The sequence below is a fragment of the Xyrauchen texanus genome, chromosome 45 (assembly GCF_025860055.1).
Source record: "Xyrauchen texanus isolate HMW12.3.18 chromosome 45, RBS_HiC_50CHRs, whole genome shotgun sequence".
In the NCBI taxonomy this organism is placed as follows: domain Eukaryota; kingdom Metazoa; phylum Chordata; class Actinopteri; order Cypriniformes; family Catostomidae; genus Xyrauchen; species Xyrauchen texanus.
The window spans coordinates 13,220,965-13,246,745 of record NC_068320.1 but is presented as its reverse complement, the minus strand read 5'-3'; the positions used below and the strand labels follow the sequence as shown (position 1 = coordinate 13,246,745).

Genomic DNA, 25,781 nt, shown 5'->3' with positions numbered 1-25,781 from the left:
TCATTTATTATTGTAACTTAAATGAAGATCAAACCAGATTTAAGACAAATGTATTCATAAATGCAGGTAATTCCAAATGGTTCACTTACTTTTTCCTGATACTATATTTAGACATTGTCAGCTATTATTTGTCAAATATTTGCATTTTCTTTTTAAAGTGTCAGATTATGCTAACATTCAAACCTGACCTGGTGTTACAAAGAGAAGACACAACAATATTTTTCAAAATGTAAGAACTTAAAGTTAATAATAATAATGTCAAGAAAATGAGCAGTAATAAACTCAGAAGACTCAGAATTTGATCTTTATTCTCTGTGTGCATGCATGAGTGTGTTTGTGCGTGAGAGTGTGCATGTGTGCGTGCGATGTGTTCTGCCTTCTGGTTGTGTTAGCCTCACCCATTTATTACTGTGGGTAATGTGTGGCTGAATTATATATAGTATTTGACAAATGTAAAAACAAATTGCTCTATTTTGTAGTCTTTCCCATTCATTTTTTTTATGGTCGGTTAATTTTGACCACAAACAGCAAAGTTGTCACTTTACTTTACGACCACTTAGACTTAACAAATCAAGTCCAGTTTTGTTTTGTGTGTGTGTCCAGATGGCTAGTGGAGGAAAAGTCACAAAGTCTTGTACGCTTAGATAAACAAAACCATTTTTATTCCATCTGAAAAATGTATTTCGGTCAAAAATGATGGAGCAGATTAGGAAGGTTAAATGGCTGAGTTGGTCCAAATAGTGAAGGAAAAGCAGCAAAGAATGGGATATCATACATGGGAATTTCTTCAGTAGTGTTTAAAAAGTATCATAAATTCTTTTATTGAATCAAAATACTAATAACATTTTTCATTTGTTTACCATTTTTGGTCAGGCTTCCATTTGTGTTATTTCATAGTTTAATAACTTTACCGTTATTCTAAAATGTGTTTAAACTTTCGACTGTTACAGTACATAATATTAAACATTTCATTGAATTGGTTAATAAATGTAATTATCTTAAATCTCAATAAATGATGGTTGCTTTATTGCATTGTATTGTACAGTGGGTGTATTACTGTATAGTAAAGAAATGTGTGTGTATGCACACATGTGTTTGTTCAGTTGTTCAGTGTTTGGCTTGAAATGTTACTGTTATGCAACATCCCATGGTAAACTCTGGAAGAGTTTCCTGCCTGCTGTGAATGATAACATGGAAAACTGCACAGGGTATCAAAAAGTTCTGCCTTTTCCTCTACTGCATGTGACCATCAAGTGGTGCTATATGTTGCTTTTAATCTTCAGTGCTTTTTTACAAAACTGTTTCAGCAGCACAAATGTGAACATAACGTCAAATCAGTTTGACTCATAAAAAAGCATTGGAAGATGACAATCAAATTTAAAAGTACAAAAAGAAAAAAGAAAAGTAAATAAAGGAAGAATGATTACAAACATAGAGAGGAACTCATCATGGTTATAAAAAGAGTGCAAACTGTATCTCTCTATCTAAAGTGTTTGTTTGAATCTTTCTATTGGTTTATGAGTCTGCCAAAGTATTTACATTTTCTGGCAAAGCAGTAGCAAGGGCTTTATCTTTCCAAACAAAGAGCTGCCTTCCTTCCCCTTCTCTTCAACCCCTATTCAAAATGAGCATTAATACCAAACCCAATGAGGGAAGGGCAGAGTAACCACAACACAGCTCCTATTCAACTTCTTTATTTACTGGCACTCAATCATAATACAAGAAGTTCCCAAAGTGCCAGCACAGGTAAACATATCACTCAAGCTGCCTAATGACGTTTACCATGAACGTGACTCATTGATAAAGGCAAGAAAACAATAGTGCTCTAATTGTTCGTGTTAGACCAGACTTGTTATATTATACATTTATGGCAAACGTTTTGTGGTCTTCGGTTCGAATGAGACAATCAGCTTCATTTGAGCCATGCATTTATTTTGCATGGTTTGATTTTTAAATCCAAACTACATTCAACCTTAAGAGAAATTAAAAGTTTGTGGGCCTGGGTAGCTGACTACCACCCCTGGTGTTGTGAGTTCAAATCCAGGGTGTGCTGAGTGACTCCAGTCAGGTCTCTTAAGCAACCAAATTGGCCCGGATGCTAGATGTCACATATTCCCTGTTTGTGCCTAGACTTTTATGTTGAAATTCTTGTTGCTTAGTTCACCATTCCAGTTTCCTGTGTTAGTTTTGTAGTGCTTTTGTAGTTTAATTTTATGATTGGTTTACCCTGATTGTTTCCCCAGGTGTTTCTCGTTCCCTTTTTTCCCCATGTGTGTTTAAGCCCTTGTTTCACCTGGATTCTTTGTCATTCTTTGCATGTGTTGTGTTCTGAACCTCTTTCCCTGTGTTTGTTTTTTATATTCTGAGTTACTTTGTTTATCTTATTAAATCAAAGCTGCGTTTAGATCCTGCTCTCTTGACTCCTCGCCTGACTCATTACACTAGGGTGGGTAGAATCACATGGGGTAAACTCCTCGTGGTTGCTGTAATGTTGTTCACTCTCGGTGGGGCGTGTGGTGATTTTTGCGCGGATGCCGCAGAGAATAGCGTGAAGCCTCCACACGCGCTATGTATCCGTGGTGACGCACTCAACGAGCCACATGATAAGAAGATTCGTCCTCCGCCACCCGGATTTTGAGTCACTATGCCACCATGAGGACTTAGAGCGCACTGGGAATTGGGCATTCCAAATTGGGAAGAAAAAGTGGAGGGAAAAAAATTAAAAGTTTAACATCAGTTATTATTATACAGTTATATACTGCTGAGATTTCTCTATCAATATGCCAAAATCATCAATAACAATTATTGTTACATTTTTGCACACTTGGCTTTTTTTTTTATAATGATCCTGATCTGTGGTCCTGAGCCTTTGGTTGCCAATGATTCTTGTGTCATTGCCTATCCATGCGCTCAGACTTGATCTGTCTTGGCCTGCACCTGAAAATAGACTTGACCCGAGCCGGCCCGTACCCATCTCCTTATAGTGTGCCTGCTGTCCCTGAAAAAATCTCCCTGCTCTTCTGGCTACTGAACTGCCCAACAAAGCCAAAATGGAGTTACAACTCCAACTCTGAAACTGAGAGAAATTACTTCAACATTTGATTGTCAAGCCAGTGTTCATAATAAACTAGTTTCACTAAATTTTCTTTGAATCTGAGCATAATTGAGTCAAACCTGTCAGTCAAAGGACAGATAATAGACTTTTGGTTATTCTAAAATGTGAAAATAATAATATTAAAGAATGAGTAAGTGACCCTAAACTTCTGACTGGTAATGTGTCATATATATATATATATATATATATATATATATATATATATATATATATATATATATATATATATATATATATATATATATATAAATATATATATTTGCTCTAGAGGAACAGAGATTACTTATACATGTTTCTGCCCTTCTGTATGTATTTGGTTTTTTTATCATTTTTATATATAACAGCGAATAAGAAAATCATTTATTTTAACACAATGCAGCTTTTACGAAAATTAAACAGTAGAGAATATTTACTCACCCATGAGAATGGTAAAAAGCACACACACACTCACTCATTACGTTCATTAGGAAAAATATGAGGCATTAACTAGACAAGTTGCTTGTTCGAATATTGAATGCCATTCAAAAAGTTTTAATGTGAGGTAATTAGAGGTCGACCGATAGTAGATTTTGCAGTACCGATAACTAAGGTTGTGGAAAAGGCAGGTAACCGATTAATTGGTTGATTTAAAAAAATTATTGGTTTATTTATGTTAAAAACAAAATCTTAGATTTTCCATACTATGACGTGCAAAGACATTGGCATTTATCAAATCTTTGATGCAGTTAATTGTTCCACCAAAATCACACCACCTTCCTGAGCAAAAAATAATAATCATAAAAAATGAAGATTTTGGTGAGACTTTGTTCCATTATAGTGCTCTATAGCAGGGGTTTTCAAATTGGGTCAAGACCCCTAGAGAACTTGAAAACTATTTTCTGATCACTAAACAGATAACCCTCGATGGTCAAACAACTAAACTAGAAACATGTTCATTAACAGCCACAGGCTACTAACGTTATCTCAATTGAATAAGAGCTATTTTGGAGATTGTAGGCTACCTAAGCCAATTCAAAACATCAGACATCATACAACATCAGCTATGGACAGCGCTGTCACAGTATCAAATGCGTAAATATCACTTCCATATAGGCCTACGTTAAGCAAATACATTTCTGATTGCCGATTTTGCCTCATCATTTTCATCGCCCCTACACCATTGGGAACAATGAGTCTGACTTTTTGATGCGCACAGGTGATCGATGCGGGGCTGCACGGTAGAAAAAAAGAAATGTAAATCATCCTGCACCTGCCTTGATCGGTATTTGCTTTTAAGCAGGGTCAAAGCGGAAAACCCGCACTCACATATGCAAGTGGAGGTGAAGGGGATGAGGACTTTCATAGCCTTTCAGGAGAGGTGGGGAAACTCAATCCTATATGTAAAGCAACACGATATGATGCTTCAGTCGCCTTAGTATTATCAGAAAAGGTCTGGATTTCTGTGTTTGCAATTCTTTCAGCTTTCTGTCAAAAAATTCCCGTGGCTTGGCCACCAGACTAGAGCTTGGCCTCAATGTGATGCCGGAGCTTACACGGTTTCATACGATCATTTCCTAGCACCTATTTGCAACTAACAAACTATGGCAGTGGCGCATCATTGGGACCGGTCCACGAAAATCCCAACTTTAAATATTCGTGATCATACTTCCTCCGTTTTTTTGCTTGGCCCAGAATCTGCCCCCTCTCCTGTAGACTTTTGTATTGTAGACACTACAAAGCGATCAATTTTGCGACATGCATATGAATAACACGGACTTTAACACACAAGCTAGCAGGACAGATGTGAACAGACGTGAACCGTTATTTTTTCCCCGCGCTGTGCCTCCCCTGGGGCTCTCTGGCGCCCCACAGTGGAGCTCGCCTCACCAATTGCAAAGCTCTCCTCTAGACTGCAGATGTAACTTTAGAGCATTCAATTTAGAACACTTCGTTATCTGATCAAAATAACAAAATATACATTGAACTAAGGATAAGAATAGAGATGAATATGGACAATGATGATGGATTTAGATACAGCAAATCCAAACAAGGTGTCAGGGATTGTTTTTATTTAGCATTTAGAGGCTGCTGTTATACTAGAGAACTATCTGCATAGATTTTGGACGATAACTGATTGTTCCAAGAAACTATTGGCAATGATTAAATCAGTGAAACCGATATATCGGTCTACCTCTAGAGGTAATTGTTGTTAAATAAATGGCACAGATATAAAAGTATATGGTTCTCTGTGACAGATTTGAAAACAGATTGACAGAAATGCCCACCTACTGCTTATAATCAAATCTTTGGACAGCCAAAATAAATACAACCTTGAACTATAGGGAGTGTAGAATATGTTTGATCGCCCCTTCATTTACATAATAGATGAAAATGTATCATTTAATATTGCTCTTTCTCATGTAATTGCCCCAGGCAATTGCCTCAAAATCATCATAGAAAATGACATGGAAATTTGACATTATACCTGAAAAGCAACCGTTTACAGTATGCCATTTCATTTGATCCTATACCGTTGAATTTTATTCCAGAAAAGCCCTACAGCTAACAGGATTCCTGAACAGCAAGGAAATTGTAATAAATATTGCACAAAGGGGATTTCCCCATCATAAGAGCCACAGCTTGCTCGAGTGTCATGTTAGCTGAGATGGAAGATATACAAATTGTATAATGTGCATGTTAAATACAGTACAGTGAACAAAAATAGCAATTACAAGAGTTTCAGTCTTTTTCAATATTGTGCAACATAATGCAATAACTCAGGCAAACCAGCATTTACAAACATTTTGAAGGGGAACTTCACTTTCTTGACTTTAAGACACTTTGAATGTGAACAAGTACATTTCTCAAACAGGTTATAGACTCCTAAAGGCAAATGAGCCATGCAATGGCACTTCAAGGCCTCAGATGTAAACAAATGTGAAACCCACTTGACCTGAAAACATACTATGTATTTAATTTAAAGTGAAGGACCCTAAATCCTGACTTGAAGACTTAATAATGACTTAATAATTGTTTATAAATAATTGACAACCAGACTAAAGTGCCATTTCAACCTCAGGTTTTTATGTTCACAGTAAAAGAAGTGTCAATGCTGTTTTTTTCTTCTTTTTTTCTCAATTTGTCGAATGTTGTGGATGAAGTGAAGTATGTATTATTAGAGGGAGAGTTCATGTAAAAATGTAAGTTATGTAATAATTTACTAACCCTCATGTTGAGTTTCACAAAAGAAAAAAGTATTGTGGGTTTGGAACAACATGAGGGTGTGTAAATGATTTCAAATTCTTAATTTTTGGGGTGAACTTTCCCTTAAAAGTCAGATTTAGGTCCCAGAAATCTTTCTAGAGGTCATTAAATCTATTAAAAACAAAGCAAAACAGCATTCATTTAAATTTCAATAAGCACAACCGAAAAGACATTTCCATGTGTGCGCGGTTCAGGAGCAGTCAGTGTATGTAGTGACCATGTTGCCCCTTCGCTGTGTGACAGTCCTGCATTGCTGCCTGCCAGAACCATGAAACCTGCTCTGTGTCCGAGTTTGGTGTCCATCAAAAGAAAACATCCTTTCTGTGTCTTCAAACATATCGTCAAAGATACCACCATCGAAAGAGTTCTGGAAGTGCCTCCTGTGTCTGCTAATGGTTTCTTCGTGAGCCTGAAAGTGTTTCTCAAAATGTCTTTCACTGTGCGAGTGAGTGTTGTGTCCAAAGATGTCAAAGTCTGTGAATAAATCATCAAAATTGAAGTTGAAATGTTTATGGAAGTGGTCGCCACCTTCTCTCGTGCCCTCTCTTGAGTAAGGACTACTCCTCATCTCATCGTACTCCTGTCTCCGCTTGTCATCTGATAATGTTTCATATGCTGGGGCATAAAAAGAGGAGATGTTAGGCAGAATGTCAAGAACTGACAGCCTCAGTCACCATTCACTTTCATTGTATGGGGAAAAGCAATCAACTTTCTTTAACATAGCTCATATGGGTTTGAAAAAGTACATACAAAATTTAAATTTAAGGGTTAACAAACCTTTTAAACAACAGAATAAAGCAGCAAATGTCTATGGCACCATCATATGACCTACACGTACAATTTTTAGAAAGGTGTGTCCTTATGTGTTGCTTTTTTCATAGGCGTGTTGAAGTCATTGACAGGGAACTCACCCTCTGCAATCTCTCTGAACTTTGCTTCTGCGTCTGGGCTTTTGTTTTTATCAGGGTGATAGCTCATGGCTAATTTGTGGAAGGCTTTTTTGATCTGCCGATCAGATGCATCTTTGGGGACGCCCAGGATCTCATAGTAATCTTTCTCAGCCACAATCAGCTCTGCGATGAGCAGAATGCACACAGCCACTGTTAACACTGACTGAGCTGTTGCCATGACTGCGGTCAGACCTGTTAACAACAAAGAAGTGATAGATCAGTTTTGTTTTTTGCTGGGTTTATCTTTCAGACAGAAACATCTCAAGTACTTCCGTTTCTATCTCAAAACAGTGAAGATTCAAGGCTTCCTATACTTTTGTAACAGTCGAATTTCCATAACATTTCCTGTTGTTTATTATTAATGGTAAGGGTTTTGAAAAAAAAATTCAAATTCAGAACGTTAATAAATAATTTAGATAGATTTGTGAAACGGTTCAACCGATTCATTGAAAAGTGACGACTAAAATATAAAAAACTGTGAAATGTTCACGACTTTCCTAATTTAAAATACACTGACATTTCCAGGTTTTCCATAACCAACCCTGTCTGTTTAGCTGCTCTCCGGATACAGCCAACAAATTATTTGAACTGCAAACTAGAAATTATTTAAAATATTAACCGGATAACAAAAGGACAGAAATGTTCTAGAACATATCTGAACAGCTAACTTACTAAATGAGTGGATATAAGAAAAATTTAAAACTTAGATCGTAATAACAATTAATAGTATTACCGCGAATATATCATATATTTAAGAGGATTTAAGTGTTTTAACTTACCAAAGCATAAAGGCTGTCTGTCCCAAAGTTGCACCAACAGCACAACAGCTGATCGCTCTTTACGGGCTGTGACAGCGAAAAAGTGAATGCCTACGACTCGCGACGTGATTGGCTGTTTTCAGCGATGAATGACTAAAAGTGTTTTGATTGGTCCAGACCGGTGAACACTTTCCCGCTCGTCACTTCCTTGTGTTGTAGTAGGACGGTACTTTGAAATAATTAACTTTTATCTGTAAGATTTGATTTACCCTGTTTTTAATATGGCTATAGTGAGTGGCTAAAATGTCTTTCTAAATCGGCTCCAATGTTTATTTGTTTATTATTAATTACCTATACGCCCAGGATCTCATAGTATTCTTTCTAAGCCACAATCAGCTCTGTGAAGAGCAGAATACACACAGCCACTGTTAACGCTGACTGAGCTGTTGCCATGACTGCGGTCAGACCTGTTAACAAGAAAGAAGTGATAGATCCGTTTTTTTTTTTGCTTTGTCTTTCAGACAGAATCATGTCTTTTTTTATCTATCTATGGATAGTTCAGAATTGTTCTTTAAAGTGTTTGTAAGACATAAATATTACATTTTACTGTTCTACGTAACGCTGAGCCATGTAGAATAATTGTGCTGATGATAGTTTGGAAAATTTTAGAATTTAAACAACTTTATAGAGTAATGTTCATCAAACATATTTGGATTTAGTCTTTTTTTAGGTCAGACCTCATCATTGCCCATTAGTCACTCTTCTTTGTGTACTTTAAAGCTGGCCTATTCAATTATTACATTTAAAAACTTCATATATATATATATATATATATATATATATATATAGATGACAATAAGACTATTATATCATAATGTATAATATATATATATATATATATATATATATACACACATTATGATGTAATAGTCTTATTGCTCATAATTTTCAGAAGCAGTTTTGCTAAATCTATTACTTGACACATATTGTATTTGATAAGGCAAACAAAATACTCTTATTTCACTTCTGTATTCACTAAAGCCCTACAGCTACAATGCTCTTCACAAATTTTCTCACCTCTAAATATGTTCTAATTTAATTTCTCAACAGTTACCCTTGATACAGACAGACAGCATTAGGCTTTCATTGTGTGTCAGCTCCAATAGAGTTCATGGCGAGAAATGGCAAACCATTTTGGCCATATCTGGAACAGAGGGGGAACTGGAGCACAGATATTACTAGAGGGAAATGTGATTATGAATGTAGTATCACTGTTGGAAAAAATCTATTGAGAAGTAGTCTGGGTGTCTATGTGAAGCAAAAAAATAAATGTATGTCAGGATGAGGTAGGGTACCTCATGAGGGAGGAGGATGTCTTCCCTGAAACGCACAGTGTTGAGATTGCCTGTAATGACAACAAGCTCAGTCTGATGATTCTGACACCGCCCCAGACCATGATGGATCCTCCACCTCCAAATCGATCCCGCTCCAGAGTACAGGCTTCGGTGTAACGCTCATTCCATCTACGATAAACGCGAGTCCGACCATCACCCCTGGTGAGACAAAACCGTGACTCGTCAGTGAAGAGCACTTTTTGCCAGTCCTGTCTGGTCCAGCGAAGGTGGGTTTGTGTCCATAGGCGACGTTGTTGCTGGTGATTTCTGGTAAGGACCTAAGGTCCTTCCTGTCCCCTGTAGCGCTGCCTTAGGCGTCTCACAGAATGGACATTGCAATTTATTGCCCTGGCCACATCTGCAATCATGCCTCGGTTTGTTTTCAGTTCTATTTTTGTCTTTTATTTCTCCCTCTTGAGAGTTTTGTTTGTATTTTGTTGGTTTTTTATTTCAATAAAATGCCTTTCATTGCCATCTTGCATGTATTTAGTATATTGAGAAAAACAGTCAAAAACTGTTAAACACTTTTGATTATCATTAACAGTAATTAAACTGAATTAGGGGGCCAAAACAATAAGAAATTTAGCAATTATTACTTCAAGCTTTAGTAATCACACAAGACAATCCTGCTATTTCAATCTTAGCTCAATCAATTGTGCAGCCTTAATGGATACCATACCAATGTCTCAGAAGTCATAGTTTGTGTTTGTTGATATTAATTTGTTTTGGATGCCTTTACCTCATCATGTATAGGTAAGTGTAAAAAATCAGTGCAGATACTTTTTATATTTATATTTTATATTTATGCATTTGGCAGACGCTTTTATCCAAAGCGACTTACAGTGCACTTATTACAGGGACAATCCCCCCGGAGCAAGCTGGAGTTTAGTGCCTTGCTCAAGGACACAATGGTGGTGGCTGTGGGGCTTGAACCAGCATCCTTCTGATTACCAGATTACCAGTTATGTGCTTAGACCACTACACCGTGTTCCTCTGTGGCTTGCCTGGCGAATAAATAATCACCGACACCTTGTAGGGATAAATCTGTCATCATTGACAATATTCATCTATATTTTGTATACTCAGTTCAATTCATATTTTGTTGTTTTGATTAGATAATCAAGTGTTTTTAATTGAATGTTATATCTTCACTATAGAACATTTTAACTGAATCAAGTCTCCGTAAATTCAAAATAAGAGATCTCAGTGTGTTTCAAGCTTGTTTATTGTTTAAGTTCCTGCATTACGAACCAAATCGACTAATATTGGGATTTTGACGAACAATTAACTGCATCTGGGATTTTATTCATTTTGGACTCTTTTAACATCTATGTCTTCACATGTCATTGTTTATATTTTATAAACAGATTTTAAAACCTATCGGCCTTCTCCACGACCTTAGTTATCGTATCAGCAAAATCAACTTTCGGTCAACCTCTAATATTTAGATATTTTTCAATTGATCTAAAGGTGATTAAAACATTGTGACATTTATTGACTTACCAGGAATGTACAAACTTCATCTACAAACTGATCCTTCTCTGTTTTTCTTATTTTGGAAATATATTTTCACACCTGTTGAAAACTGTGCCACTGCAATGACTACAAGCCTGTGAAAATGGTTCCCTACTCTAATGATATGAGGCCATACGGGAGCATGTAGATGCACTTTTTTTATACTGTCTTTCTCATTTGGCGTTAATATGTCATCAAGTTCATGTCCTTTTTGAACTCATCCTCAAATCCTCCACTCTAACACTTTGTAACAAAGAACTATTTAAGAACAAATTATTTTAATGATTGTAAACAAAGGCATATGTATTTGTTGCTTAACATGCTGATGAGCTTTTTTCTTTATTTTCAATTGAAGAGTGTTCACTTTTTTATCACATAACCTCTTAGACTTCTTCAGTAGTTAATGTTTTATGGTCCTGCAGTGTGACAAGTGAATTTATAGAAGTGCAAATATTGAATGCATTTAATGCTATTCATTTAATTAATAGTAGCTGTTGCCACAAAACTACATGAATAATAGTTAACAGATACCTATCTGCATGCATATAGTTAGCTGTAAGCATGCATGGTATCAATATCTGCTTAGCAATACAATATGCAACAATATCAGAATCAGAATCAGCTTTATTGCCAAGTATGCTTACACATACAAGGAATTTGAATCAGAATCAGCTTTATTGCCAAGTATGCTTACACATACAAGGAATTTGAATCAGAATCAGCTTTATTGCCAAGTATGCTTACACATACAAGGAATTTGAATCAGAATCAGCTTTATTGCCAAGTATGCTTACACATACAAGGAATTTGAATCAGAATCAGCTTTATTGCCAAGTATGCTTACACATACAAGGAATTTGAATCAGAATCAGCTTTATTGCCAAGTATGCTTACACATACAAGGAATTTGTCTAGGTGACAATTACAAATACAGAACTATTAAAAATAAATAATCTATAATTATATTCTGTTTGGTCAAACAGAGAAAAAGCCCATGTTTACCTAGAGTCCGAGGTGACTGCTTGTGATTGTGTGTTTTTCCTGTATCTGGGATCTGCACGGTTACAGCGGCTCACGTGACTCAGTGGTGCTCCGCTATTGGTCAGATATCACCGAGGAAAGCAGGAAGCGCACCATTTAGTTGCGGACAATCGATATTTCACCATCTGGAATGTAATTGATCTCCGTTTATCAAGAAATATTCTCTTTTATGCGAGTAATTCCTCCGCGAAGACCAATACCTGTAAGTATGTCCATGTTTTAAAAATTAAATAATAACTTAGATTTTCTCGTCATGTCCAGGTAACTGATCAACAGTTGATAATACTCCGGGCTGATACACCACACCTGAGTGAGCCAATTACACATTACTTTTACTTAATATTAAACTTCCTAGTTGTCTGTTAGCCGAAGTAACATGATTTTTACATGTACTTTTAGGCGCGTGAACTGAATTGTTCGGAACATCATGTGTTATTTGTTAAGCGAGAGATAGACACAGTTTTTGTTTCTTTTTTGTGTCAAGACAGTATATCCACACACACGCTTTCTATTAACAACACTGTAGAAAGTCTTAAAAGTATCTTAAAGGCCCGTCTTGTGTTTTAGTTTTGGTTTGATAAAGCTTGCTAAGCTGGTAGTTACTGTTCTGCTTAGCAACTGGTCCTTATATATATATTTAGCTGAAGTCAGAAGTTTACATACACCTTAGCCAAATAAATTTAAACTCAGTTTTTCACAATTCCTGACATTTAATCATATAAAACATTCACTGTCTTAGGTCAGTTAGGGTCACTTGGGAATGTGAAATGTCAGAATAATAGTAAAGATAATGATTTATTTCAGCTTTTATTTATTTCATCACATTGCCAGTGGGTCAGAAGTTTAAATACACTTTGTTAGTATTTAGTAACATTGCCTTTAAATTGTTTAACTTTCCACAAGCTTCTCACAATAAGTTGCTGGAATTTTGTCCCATTCCTCCAGACAGAACTGGTGTAACTGAGACAGGTTTGTAGCTCCTTGCTCACACACGCTTTCACAGTTCTGCCCACAAATTTTCTATTGGACTGAGGTCAGGGCTTTGTGATGGCCACTCCAATACCTTGACTTTGTTGTCCTTAAGACACTTTGGAGGTATGCTTAGGGTCATTTTATATTTGGAAGACCCATTTGCGACTGAGCTTTAACTTCCTGGCTGATGTCTTGAGATGTTGTTTCAATATATCCACATAATTTTCCTTCATCATGATGCCATCTATTTTGTGAAGAGCACCAGTCTCTCCTGCAGCAAAGCACCCCCACAACATGATGCTGCCACCCCATGCTTCACGACTGAGATGGTGTTCTTCGGCTTGCAAGTCTCACCCGTTTTCCTCCAAACATAACGATGGTTATTATGGCCAAACAGTTCAAATTTAGTTTCATCAGACCAGAGGACATTTCTCCAAAAAGTAAGATCTTTGTCCCCATGTGCACTTGCAAACTGTAGTCTGTCCTTTTATGGTGATTTTAGTGCAGTGGCATCTTCCTTGCTGAGCAGCCTTTCAGGTTATGTTAATATAGGACTCATTTTACTGTGGATATAGATACTTGTCTACCTGTTTCCTCCAGCATCTTCACAAGGTCCTTTGCTGTTGTTCTGGGATTAATTTGCAATTTTCGCACCAAACTACGTTCATCTCTAGGAGACCGAATGCATCTTTTTCCTGAGCGCTATGATGGCTGTGTGGTCCCATGGTGTTTATACTTGCATACTGTTGTTTGTACACATGAATGTGGTACCTTCAGGCATTTAGACATTTCTCAAGGATGAACCAGACTTATGGAGGTCCAAAGAAAATTGTCTGAGGTCTTGGCTGATTTCTTTTGATTTCCCCATGATGTCAAGAAAAGACGCACTGAGTTTGAATGTAGGCCTTAAAATACATCCACAGGTACACCTCTAATTCAGTACACCTCCTATCAGAAGCTAATCGGCTAACTGTCTAAAGGCTTGACATCATTTAATTACATTTTCCGAACTGCTTAAAGACACAGTTAACATAGTGTATGTAAACTTCTGACCCACTGGAATTGTGATATAGATATAAAAGTGAAACAATCTGTCTGTAAAGAACTGTTGGAAAAATGACTCCTGTCATGCACTAAGTAGATGTCCTAAACAACTTGCCAAAACTATTGTTTGCTAATATGAAATCTGTAAAATTAGTTGTAATGACTTCAACCTAAGTGTTTGTAAACTTCTGACTTCAACTGTATATATACATGCACAGATTAATTTTATGGCATTATATGTAAACTGTACCCTTTCCCTCTGTTACTAAGTCTCTACAAGCATCCTAGCAAATGTCATTTTGCTAAAAATGTTACTTGGAAAAGTGTGCTTGTTGTAAAAATTTTTGTAATTTTTTTTTTTTTTTTTTATTTTATAAATAAATGAAATGTTTATTTTTAGGGATGCACCAATATACATTTTGTCATCAGATCACTTTTTTACTTTGGAATTATGATTTAGAAATTTACAAAGAGATACAAAAGCTTTTCACTATTCTAACAAAAAATAATTTCCATTGAACATGGATTGGATCCAGGGGTGGACTAGTTGATTTATGATATGTGTCCCCTCTCTAAAACACCCACTCATCATTGTATTGTATCCTACTCTGTAGCTGTATGATCCTGTAGCTGTCAATCAAGTGCAGGGTTGCTGAGGAGAGAGCTGCAGCTTATGTGGAGATGGAGGAACGATCTCGCAGCTGTCTGCTGCGCTCTAGAGCCACTCTGGAGCAAGACATTAAAGCTGCCTACCTGATGGACCACATGATCAGCGATGGAGTCCTGACCAATGACGAGGAACAGAGAGTGCTCAGCAAGGTCTGTTGTAGCAGTACAGCATGCTCAATATTACTTTTATTACTCAAACAAATTTTTTTAAATCAAGCTTCTTGTCCCTGGTATTTCAGACCACGAGAAAGGAGCAGGCTGCAGCCCTGCTGGAGGTGCTGTTGAGGAAAGACAACAGGGCTTACATATCCTTGTACAATGCTCTGATCAGAGAGAGTTATGGAGATCTAGCTAGCCTCCTTCATAATGACCTGCCTCTGCTTAGCCCTGAGGGAGAGAGAAGCTTTGCTGATGGAGTGTCTCGCTCTGGTAATCAGTTTAGTTGATATTTTGCTCTGACATGTATGCACATGTAATGAGCTTGTAATGTCAGCTTTTCTGTGCATTTATCAGTTCTTAAGTATGAAATATATATATGAAAATGTATGCATCGTGAATGAAAATGAGATTATCCCAGAAGAAATAAAAACAATAACAGTTATTAAAGGAATTCATTTATTTTAAAGGTCACATAATCTTCACTTTTGTAGCATTACATGTTTTACATGCCTAGTATTAGTCAAGGTTTGTAGCACCAAAAAATTATTATGATTTTTCATGATAAATTTCCACCCTTTCTCTGACCCTAAGGCTCGGGAATACTTTGTTTTTCTGCGTTCCAGATCAGATTGTGCCTGGTCGACCATGTTGCCTTTTGGATGTGTATGACTTTCTTTTATCAGCAGAACACAAAATAAGATTTTTAGAAGATTATCTCCGCCAACATTGTGGTCAGGTCAGCTTAAAAGTAATCCATATAGCTCCAGAGGTTAAATCAATGTCTTCAGAAGCGATATGATAGGTGTGGGTGAGAAACAGATCCATATTTAAGTCCAATAAATAGTCTATAAATTCTCCTCCCTGTTCAGTCAATCTCCACTTTAACTTTCACATTCTTTTCTTGTTTTTGGTGATTCACATTCTTCATGTATATATTGCCACCTACTAGGCAGGGAGAAGAATTTCTAGCTAAAATGTGCTTACATTTATTATTTCACTTCTTAAAATATGGATTAAAATTTTGGAGACATATGGATTACTTTTATGCTCCCTTTATGTGCTTTTTGGAGCATCAACATTTTGGGACCCATTTATTTGCATTGTGAGGACCAACAGAGCTGAGATATTTTTATAAAAATCTTAATTTGTGTTCTGCAGAAGAAAGTCATACACATCTATGATGGTAAGAGGCAGAGTAAATGAGAAGATAATTTTCATTTTTGGGTGAACTATTCTTTAATACACTTAAAATGAGATTTTCATCAAAGCATGTTAGTAATCCAGAAGTAATCTGATTAGATTACCAGAAGTGTAATCAGATTATATTACTAATTATTTTACTAATTGTTCAATTAGTAATCAGTACGTGATTTACATTTCAGAAGTAATCTATCCGACACGGGTAACAACAAATAGAAATTGAAAGGTAAATGTGGGTTGTCATATGATAATTAGCTGCTAGTTCTGACACCACAACCATGGCATACTGTGAATGGACTATTTTTGTAATTTAGTTTTCATAAATGTTTTAAATTCAGAAAAAGAAGGACAATCCTGTTTTCTATGATATGTTCCATTTTAAAGGCAACAAATTATGTAGATTAGTACTTTACACTGTTGCTCTTTTCCCTGCATCTGCATGTTAGTCCAGGTGATTCTGAGTGAAGGTGGTGTTCCTCAGAGACCCGTTGTGTTTGTGAGCCGACCCCCTCTGCTCAACCTGATCCGGGAGAAGCTCTACCATCTGCAGGACACTCCGGGTTGGGTCACTGTGTTTGGGATGGCAGGCTCGGGGAAGTCTGTGATGGCTGCAGAAGCTGTTCGAGACAGTGCTCTTATTAAGGGTAATGGCGTATTTTTGGGATATTAAAGAGTGCGTTTTTCATATTTGTAATTGTGTAATGTATTTATCCATGGGAGCTTTATTCTTAAAACATTTTAGAACTTTTTCTGTATTGTTTCTTTTATTAATGTTTACATTTAATTTGATTGGGCAAGCGCTGTTCCAAGAGTGTTGATATGTCAAAAAACAACTGGCCACACACTATAAATATTCTACAGACTGCAGCTTTGTGTCTACAGCCAAAATACAGACATGCTAATATACTGCACTCTTGCTCATCTTTTTCTGTTCCTTCCTCCAGAGTGTTTTCCAGATGGTGTTCACTGGCTCTCTGTTGGGCAGTGTGAGCGGCCAGACTTGCTGGTGAGGATGCAGTCTCTGTGTTTCCGCTTGGAGCAGGGTCAAAGTTCAGACGTCAGCCAGCGGCCACCCTGCTCTGTGGAGGAGGCCAAAGAACGCCTGCGTTTTCTAATGCTCCGCAGGTTTCCCAGGTGTGCTCTAGGGACTTTTTGTCTGCAGCCAGACAGATTATGAATTAATCAATGTAATTTATCTAATTAATCTTATTAGCCTCTAAAAAGTCTTTAATTTGTCTTTCCATCAGGTCCCTGCTGATTCTGGATGATGTATGGGACAACTCTGCTCTCAGGTCATTTGATATCCAGTGCCGAGTCCTCTTGACCACACGGAATAGAGGTCTAACCGAATCGGTTAGCGGTGAGTAGTTCATTGTACCCTTTTTCTGCTAGTTTGCATAGATCAAGACTAATTCTAGACTGACTCACAATAAATAAAAGTCTTCTGCCTGTTTGTGTCTCAGACTTCATTTAAATCCAAGGCAATGTATTTGGTTTTGAGCTAATTATATGCATCAGAGAACAGCTGCCCCTTCATCTGAGATAAGTCTTTAAACAGAGTGTTGTGGTTTTTGAGATGTTATCTTGCCCTAAAATTCAGTTTGCCTCATAAAGAGTTAATGCTTTAAATCTGTTTGTCTATGCTTCTGTGTGTTGGTGTGTAGGTAAAAGGTTTGAAGTGCCAGTTGAGAATGGTCTTGATGAGGAGAAAGCACTGGAAGTTCTTGCTTTATATGTAAATGGGAAACCACAGAAACTTCCAGTACAGGCCCGCAGCATTGTCAGTGAATGCAAAGGTACAAATTACCCTTTTAATGCAAAAATGAAAACAAAGCTCTTCTAAAACCTGATTGAACATGACCTAGTTCTCAAGAAATGTATTTATACCCCTGGTGTCATAAGTTAGAATCCAGGGCATGCTTAGTGACTCCATCCAGGTCTTCTAAGCAACCAAATTGGCCCGGATGCTAGGGAGGTTAGAGTCACATGGTGTAACCTCCTCGTGGTCGTGATTAGTGGTTCTTGCTCTCAATGGGGGGGCGTGGTAAATTGTGTGTGAATCGCAGTGAGCAGCATGAGCCTCCACATGCTGGGAGTCTCCACGGTGTCATGCACACTGAGCCATGTGATAAGATGCATGGATTCACTGTCTCAGAAGCAGAGGCTTTATGAACTCCGGTACCCGGATTGAGGTGAGTAACCGTGCCACCATGAGGACCTAATAATTCGATTTGGGCATTCCAAATTGAAAAAAAAAAAAGGACTTCTTATATATGAACTTGTTCTTATATATGAACTTATATATGTCCATTTATATTGAAAAACGTTACTGTATTTACACATTTATTATGTAATTAAATACACCCAAATAACAAATAAATAAATGTATGCCTAATTGTTAGATAAAATGATTAAACTAGATTTTAATGGGAAAAAGTTTGCCTGTGCAAAACTTTGACTATGCAGTTGCTATAGAGATCTGAGTTGTTTTCAATGAGTTGCTATGCAGTTGCTCAGGTGTCTTGGGTGATTTTTAGGTTTGCTTACTAGGCCCAAGTTTCTGTTATTGTGGCCCCTTGAAATGGCTCAAGTCCCTCCTGAAAATCTGAGATTAAAAAAAAATGTCACTGCCAAAATCAAAAGTCTGATTGTGTACGTAATCACACTCAACAAGCCACGCAATTTGAGGTATCGTTCATGTCCATAGCACAAAATATGTGTACTTAGCTGGCTGCACTAACAATACATGCACCCACTGCAAACATTTCTCCCTCTGTAGGCTCTCCTCTCGTGGTGTCTCTGATTGGAGCTCTTTTGAGAGATTTTCCAGATCGATGGGGCTACTACTTGCAGCAGCTGCAGAAGAAGCAGTTCAAACGGATCTGTAAGTCTTCATCCTATGACTATGATGCTCTGGATCAGGCCATGGACGCCAGCCTGCAGGTCCTGGAAGATGAACACCGAAATCTGTACAGAGACCTAAGTGTCATGCAGAAAGACGTTAAAGTGCCTGCTAAGGTCAGCCACAAAATTACTGTCACCAACTATTAAAGTGATGAACTATTTTAATGTTCTATCCATTATTAATTATTTCTTTATAATTAATCCACTTTAAGTGTTGTTTGCAATGGGCTGTCAAAATCTTTGGTTGTGTTTAAGCTGAAGTGTGTAATTTTGTGTTAAAATGTGTTAATATGCAGAGATAAGTATAAAAAAGGCACGTATAGGTTGATTGAAAATACTAACAATGTGTCTCTTTGGTGCTGTTAAAATATTGCTATTTTTTTAAAAGTTTTTTTTGAGCATATTGACTGCAACATTGGCTCAGTCAATGACTTGAGTTTGGTGCAGGTCTTTTTGTTTCGCTAACCAATTACAGATGGAAGGGAGTAGATGCTGTTAGCACACAAACATCTCCCAGACGTCTATTTGATGTATAAGTTTACATCTAGAAGACGTATTTTTACATCTGTAAGATGTATGTCTCTCGGATGTCAATAAGACATTCAGCAGATGTCTTTGGAAATGTTTATGATTTCGAATGTTTGTACATCTGACCTTTTTTAGATGTTTAGAAGATGTTAAATTGTGATGCTTTCCAGATGAAAAGATCTTAAACTGACATCTTGGAGATTTACGTGTGCTATCTATAGAGGTCTGCACGGGCCTTTAAATTAAACCTGACACATACGTGAGATGTGTGATCCGATCCTACACAGCCCAAACAGTACTGTCAGATTTGAAGCCTGAACCTAACCCGAAATCACTCACTCTCTTTATAATTTCTTCTCCATGCAAGTTTTATTGCAATGTGTTGTATTTTATGTAAGCACCGTAGGCAACATTCGTCACCGTTCATTTACACAGTTTTAACAAGGCACGGTGGCCCCTTGACACTAGAGCAGAAGTGAAAAAAACCCATTGGCTTACCGTTTATCAAGCGCCAAAGTTTAGCTGTTGCAGAAAGAAACAGCGAGAAGCTGTGCAACAGTCAAAAATGTCCGGTCGGCACGTGTTTACATAGGAAAACAATGGAAAAACAGAGCAGATGCAAAACGCAAAACAAGTTTGGTAATCCTGTTTATTTTTTCTTCACTTGTAAGCCCAAACCGGACCCGAAACCTAGCGGTTTCTCTGGTCCCGTCAGCCCCGGGTCAGGTTGGAGACCTCTAGGAGGGAGTGTTTAGGGAAACCTGTTTGAAAGTATCATTATTTTTGAACTCCGCTTGAGTTACACACCTTAGCACCATAGCACAAGTTACACACCTTAGCTTTAACTCATTTGATAAAAAATTTGAATTTGTAAAGATTTGCTGGAAAGCTCTATATTCAAACTTTATTCAAACTGTAGGTTCTGTCTGTCCTCTGGGGTCTTGAGTTGGAGGAGGTGGAGGATGTGCTACAGGAGTTTGTGAATAAATCTCTGCTGTTTCGGGACTGTAATCAGCGGCCGTACCTATATTACCTTCATGATCTGCAACTGGACTTTCTCACTGAACAAAACCGCGATATGTTGACCGTGAGTCATGTGTCCTATTTTAGGAAAACCCACCAAAGAGTTTGCATGTTTGTGTGCTATGAAACTGCAAGAGACAATGTGGGATATTATCTTCTGAAGGATGTTCTCAAAATACTTCCAATACTTCATTATTATTCTGTACTACATTTAAGTGACGCTTGCAGTATTTCTTGTAGGAGCTGCATAAAAAGATGGTCCTTCAATACCAGCGGTTCTATATGAAAGGTGCACCCAGCTCTGGAGATAAAGAGTGTTTGTACTGGTATCACTACCTCCCGTATCACATGGCTAAAGCAGGCCTCTCTAAGGTGATATTACAGAATGACCTAAGCTGACATTTACACTCCTCTAGAACTTAGGTAGGATCTTTAATGCTAAATTCTCTTTATTTCTCCTCATTTTCATTTTCAGGAGCTTTATTCACTTATGTTTTCCTTGGACTGGGTCAAAGAGAAAGCTCAGATGATGGGATCTGCCCATCTCATCAATGACTATGTGGAATATGGTGAAATATTAGACAAAGAGGTACTTCAAAATCCATCACTGTCATTTTCCCATTTAAGGACAGCTGTAATGATTTGTATTTGTGGATCGTGGATTTTTTGTTGTTGTTGTTTACTTATGTTTTTTACTTAATACTTGTCAGAGCTGTGGCTTGGCATTTAGCGAGCAAATGCTCCAGATACATTGAGATGTGGTGCTCTTGCAGGAAACGCAGTTTTAAATCTGGCTTTCATCATGTCCTCAACATATTGTACCCTATCATCAAAGAGAAAATAAATGGATACCTGTACTTTATACTGTTTCTTACAAACTCGATGCAAGATGTGGTAATGGGACTTCTTATTGATTAATATGAAATATTTTGAATTGTGCACAGAATATTGAGGTGAGACTGCAGTTTCAGGTGTTCCTCTCTCTGAACGGGCATCAGTTGGAGCAGAGGCCGTTTCCTGACGTGGTGCAGCTGGCTCTGTCTCAGCCTGCCTGCTCTGAAGTTTACAGGCAGGCCTTGATGCAGGCGCAGGACAGAGCCACTAGGGGGCAGCTCTATCTGGACTGGGTGTATGTATCTCGCTTGCTTATCATTTCCACCAGTAAATTTCTTGTAGATGAGATTTTGATTGAAAGCAGACTGTGTCCGTTTTGCCTCTAGTAACAAAAACCGTCAGGACAGTTTGTCTCAGCTGGTCATGCATCCTCACCAGGGGTCCATATATTATGCCTGTTTCTCCAAAAATGGGAGCAAAATTGCCTCCTGTGGAGCCAGCAAGACACTGCGGGTAAATATACATATGTGTCCTGCTTTTTGACTTGTACACTCTATGCAAAATATTACGTGTATATGACTGACTTAAATGAATATTCCAGGTTCAATACAACCTCAATCGACAGCATTTGTGGCATAGTATTGATTACCACAAAACTTTATTTTGACTTGCCCCTCCTTTTCTTGAAAAAAGCAAAAATCTTGGTTACAATGGAAGTGAACGGGGCCAATCTGTAAACGTAAAAATAATATTTCAAAAGTGTAGTCACAAGACATAAACAATATACGTGTTAACATGATTTTAGTGTGATAAAATCACTTGCTAACCTTTTCTGTGTAAAGTTGTAGTGAATTTTACAATTTTGTTGCCATGACGATGTAATATCAACAAACCCTAAAACGACTGTAAAAATAATGATTTAAATAATTTTGCACCTCATATAATGCATGAGATTTAACAGTAGAATTAATGGAAGTGCTTTTATTAAATTATACGTTTCTGCCTGTAAACCCTCCAAAAATTGGCCCCATTTACTTCCATTGTAAGTGCCTCTGTAACATTGATGTTCTGATTTTTTTTTATTAAAGAAATGAACAAATTAGTTAATTATTTTTTGTGGTACTCAGCGTTATGCCACAAATGCTGTTGATTGAGCTTAACTTGTATTGAACCCGGAATATTCCTTTAAGACCTTTTATATTCCTTTTTATTTCAATGCAAATATTTCTTCTCTCCTCTCTGTCCTCCTATAGGTGTTTAAGACGACCTCTGGAGAGAAGCTGCTAGAGCTACAGGCTCATGATGATGATGTTCTGTGCTGTGCCTTCTCCCCCGACGACCGTTACATAGCAACCTGCTCCAGTGATAGGAAAGTTAAGGTCAGTGTCTCTCTTTCTGTTCATCTTTCTTTTTAAAGACAACATGAAACGGCATTTGCAGCACTTTTAACTTCCATAATTTCACATAGAAAATTCTTCGAGATATAAAGTAGCATGGTACTTTATTTCATTCTTCAGGTTTTGATTGGATAATGAAAAGATGGCTGGGATATTATAGGTTTATATTATTTTCCCCCGCCCATGTGGCTTTGGTTATATCATCTTGATGACTGGCTCTGATTAATCCAGTAAGCCTATGAATATTTATTAATGAAGTAAATCAAGTCAATTTTGAGTTCATGTTGACTTTAAAAAAATATAGATTGACTAATAGCACTAATTGAATCACGATTAATCAAAAACATTTTTAGTTAATCGCGATTACTCACAGATTCTTAATGTGCTGAAATTTTAATCCAAGTATACTTCTTTTCCTTTCAAACTGTATTTATTTCCATCTTGGGAAAGAAAACGTAAAAATACAATGCTTTATTAACGTTTTCCAAACAAAGCCTTCCACAGTATAAAGATAGAAATGCACTAAATTATCACCAATTAGAGGTTGTGTAATTGAAAGAACTGGTCTCCCCATAGGTTGCATGTTCATTGCAATGGGCATTAAATCTCTTAAACTCCTTTCCTCCACAATATAATTCAGACTGTGGCTGTCCGCTTTGTTACAGCAATTGCGAAGCAGTCCATGATTCACATCAGGGTGCCAAGTTCAGCCACTTTGAACTCCACATGAAAAGCGCTTGCTGACAAAAACATCTCATTCTGCATTTTGGTGATTTTATCACTTAAAAAGAAGCACTATTGTGAAGTGTCTGTCAGTGTAATGACTCCTGGCAGACATATTACAAAGGTTCTGCCCTTTAAACTAGTGTTTTTGCTGGTTTATGCTGTATTAACAGTAAATGCATTAATTGCGATTTAAGAATAATAAACGTGTTAAATGTTTCAAATTCATCGCAAACGTTAATGCATTAATTCTGACAGCTCTACATTAAATACAACATGTCATTATAAATGTGGTCCTTTTGATGTTCTTGATACACATTCATGTCTTATTGTGTATGATTCATCAATGCACATTTTTCTAAAGAAAAATTATTTATATTCCCTTATCAAAATTTTAAAATGTGCTCAGCCTCTGAAATGACTTTCCTTTTTGGCTGATGTCACTGTTTGCTTAAACTTCAACTGCCCACTTTTCACAACACACTCAATCTGATGGATGTAAGTCCCGCTCTACTTTTTATTTGTTCTTGATTAATATCGTGTCATGTCACATTATGGAAGTAAAATGGGTAGCAAATGTTTCATGATGACTTCAAGGTTTCTCTCAGTTTGTCACTCATGCTGATCAAAGCTTTCTTTGAAGGTTATGTAGTGTGAAATCAGTCATGTCAATGAGAAATGTGTGTTTTTTTTGTTTTTTTTGGTAGTTGTGGAATGTTGAGCAAGGTTCTCTGATCAAAGTGTTTGCCGAGGAACATGATGAACAGATAAACCACTGCCAGTTCACCAACACAGGTCGACGCGTCCTGCTGGCCACCTGCTCTAATGATAAATTCAACAATACCAAGGTGAAAAAAAAAACTGATACCTAAAAATCTAATTTTCTCACCCTCGATTTCCTCTTCATTTTAGAAACAGATTTAGTGAATATGAGTAATAAGAATGAGAGCTGGTAGGATGCTTACTCAGAACCGCAGAGGAGGGGAACGGGGCAGCCATGCAATTTTACAGCTTGTGAAATTTGCTAAAAATTGTGCTAGATCTGTAGGAGTGTGGCAACAGGAGTCTGCAGTGGAGCTGTATTCATCTGCCAGTGTGAAACAGAATGAAAGAGCAAGTAACAAGAGAACCCCCATCAGTGGAGGCGTGAACACAAAAAGGCATTTTGTGGAATATCTCCATGTGAGGAGTGAACGAAACATCTTGAAATAAGATTTAGAGAATGTTGCAGCAGATGTGTTAATACACAAGACGCTTTCTAGCAAACTAAACACCTGTTTTTTTTTAATTGATTTATAGAATGATAAAAGATTTTTAAGTCTTTCCTTACTATGACAGGCATAGAAATTAGCCACATTCCCACTATCGGTTTAAATGAGGGCTGAGATTGCTGGCCAGGGCCAGTTACATTCCAACTGTCAATTCTGGGGCTTCATTGCGCCTCCTCGGGTCTTTCTTTCTTTCTTGGGGCCAACGGACAAAATTACCCTTGGGCCAAACAAGGCCAACTGGGTTTTAAATGTTTAAAATTGTCATTGTGTGTAAATAAAGGGAATAAAAGTGAAACAACCATTGGCAGGAATTTTTGAAGATAACAATAGTAAAAAAAAAAGCATCTATATATCAGAAAAATATATCAGACCGATATATCAATCTACCTCTAATCTGCAATACATTGTGGCTGAAATGTGCCACTCAACATTTTAATTTCGCACTGAAACGATCAGGTACCTTGTTAAAAATAAACTTGCCATCCGTTTCTAAAATTTCTCACATTTTTATCATGACCATTGGGAATAATAGGATCTATCCATCATTCTCTTTATTAATCCACGGTAACAAAGAAGTATTGAATGAGCTGTTTTTGCATCTTCCTTTCAATGAAGTGTGTTCTGTCACTGGAGAGGAAGTTTTTGACTTCTAATAGGTACAGTACAAAATCTCAAAGGATCAAGAAAAACGTGATTCCTCATATGACACCTTCAACAAATTTTCAATACAATTTTTTTCTCCATCTCCACCTTTCATGCAGCTATGGAACCCGAACAAGACAACCTCTCAGAACACTATGTTTGGTCACATGGAACCTGTCAATCACTGCTGCTTCTCTACCAACGACGCCTACCTCGCCACTTCATCTAGTGACGGCACCTTAAAGGTGGGGATGTCTAAAATACTTATAGGTTAGCTGTTGTTCCTGGCTACCCATGAGGTTTTAAAGGGTTAGTTCACCTAAAATGTAAAACATGTCGTAATTTGTACACACTCATGCCATTTGAAACCCGTTTGACCCTATTCCATGGAGCATGAGA

At 37.3% G+C, this 25,781-nt stretch overlaps 2 protein-coding genes across 4 annotated transcripts in view; one reads left to right on the top strand and one right to left on the bottom strand.

Annotated features, from left to right (window-relative positions):
• Nucleotides 1-5,155: 5,155 nt before the first annotated feature.
• dnajb9b (DnaJ heat shock protein family (Hsp40) member B9b) lies at nucleotides 5,156-12,008 on the bottom strand. 2 transcript variants are annotated; one of them, XM_052118859.1, is made up of 4 exons: nucleotides 11,978-12,008; nucleotides 9,422-9,619; nucleotides 7,270-7,500; nucleotides 5,156-6,973 (listed from the first exon to the last, which is right to left on the bottom strand). In XM_052118859.1, exons 3-4 carry the CDS (start codon nucleotides 7,484-7,486, stop codon nucleotides 6,549-6,551), a joined length of 642 nt encoding a protein of 213 aa, XP_051974819.1. In that variant the 5' UTR covers nucleotides 7,487-7,500; nucleotides 9,422-9,619; nucleotides 11,978-12,008; the 3' UTR covers nucleotides 5,156-6,548. The 2 variants fall into 2 exon arrangements, with proteins under 2 accessions (XP_051974819.1, XP_051974820.1); XM_052118860.1 differs by lacking the exons at nucleotides 9,422-9,619; nucleotides 11,978-12,008 and adding an exon at nucleotides 8,088-8,149.
• Nucleotides 12,009-12,087: 79 nt separating this feature from the next.
• apaf1 (apoptotic peptidase activating factor 1) overlaps nucleotides 12,088-25,781 on the top strand; it is a 37,122-nt gene continuing 23,428 nt past the window's right edge. For both annotated transcript variants that reach the window (XM_052119002.1, XM_052119001.1), the window contains exons 1-16: nucleotides 12,088-12,218; nucleotides 14,647-14,851; nucleotides 14,941-15,130; nucleotides 16,507-16,704; nucleotides 17,005-17,194; nucleotides 17,308-17,420; nucleotides 17,725-17,856; nucleotides 18,840-19,078; nucleotides 20,412-20,579; nucleotides 20,756-20,887; nucleotides 20,991-21,104; nucleotides 21,460-21,644; nucleotides 21,736-21,862; nucleotides 22,603-22,728; nucleotides 24,177-24,317; nucleotides 25,502-25,627. In XM_052119002.1, the coding sequence (XP_051974962.1) occupies nucleotides 14,714-14,851; nucleotides 14,941-15,130; nucleotides 16,507-16,704; nucleotides 17,005-17,194; nucleotides 17,308-17,420; nucleotides 17,725-17,856; nucleotides 18,840-19,078; nucleotides 20,412-20,579; nucleotides 20,756-20,887; nucleotides 20,991-21,104; nucleotides 21,460-21,644; nucleotides 21,736-21,862; nucleotides 22,603-22,728; nucleotides 24,177-24,317; nucleotides 25,502-25,627 (2,319 nt within the window). In that variant the 5' untranslated portion in view covers nucleotides 12,088-12,218; nucleotides 14,647-14,713. The remainder of the gene's footprint in view (nucleotides 12,219-14,646; nucleotides 14,852-14,940; nucleotides 15,131-16,506; nucleotides 16,705-17,004; nucleotides 17,195-17,307; nucleotides 17,421-17,724; nucleotides 17,857-18,839; nucleotides 19,079-20,411; nucleotides 20,580-20,755; nucleotides 20,888-20,990; nucleotides 21,105-21,459; nucleotides 21,645-21,735; nucleotides 21,863-22,602; nucleotides 22,729-24,176; nucleotides 24,318-25,501; nucleotides 25,628-25,781) is intronic.

Bases quoted from the DNA above. Each gene is read 5' to 3' on its own strand.
- dnajb9b (XM_052118859.1), bottom strand. From the start codon at position 7,486: ATGGCAACAGCTCAGTCAGTGTTAACAGTGGCTGTGTGCATTCTGCTC. The intron at 6,974-7,269 runs GTGAGTTCCCTG...TTTATGCCCCAG, and splicing joins GTTCAGAGAGATTGCAGAGG to CATATGAAACATTATCAGAT.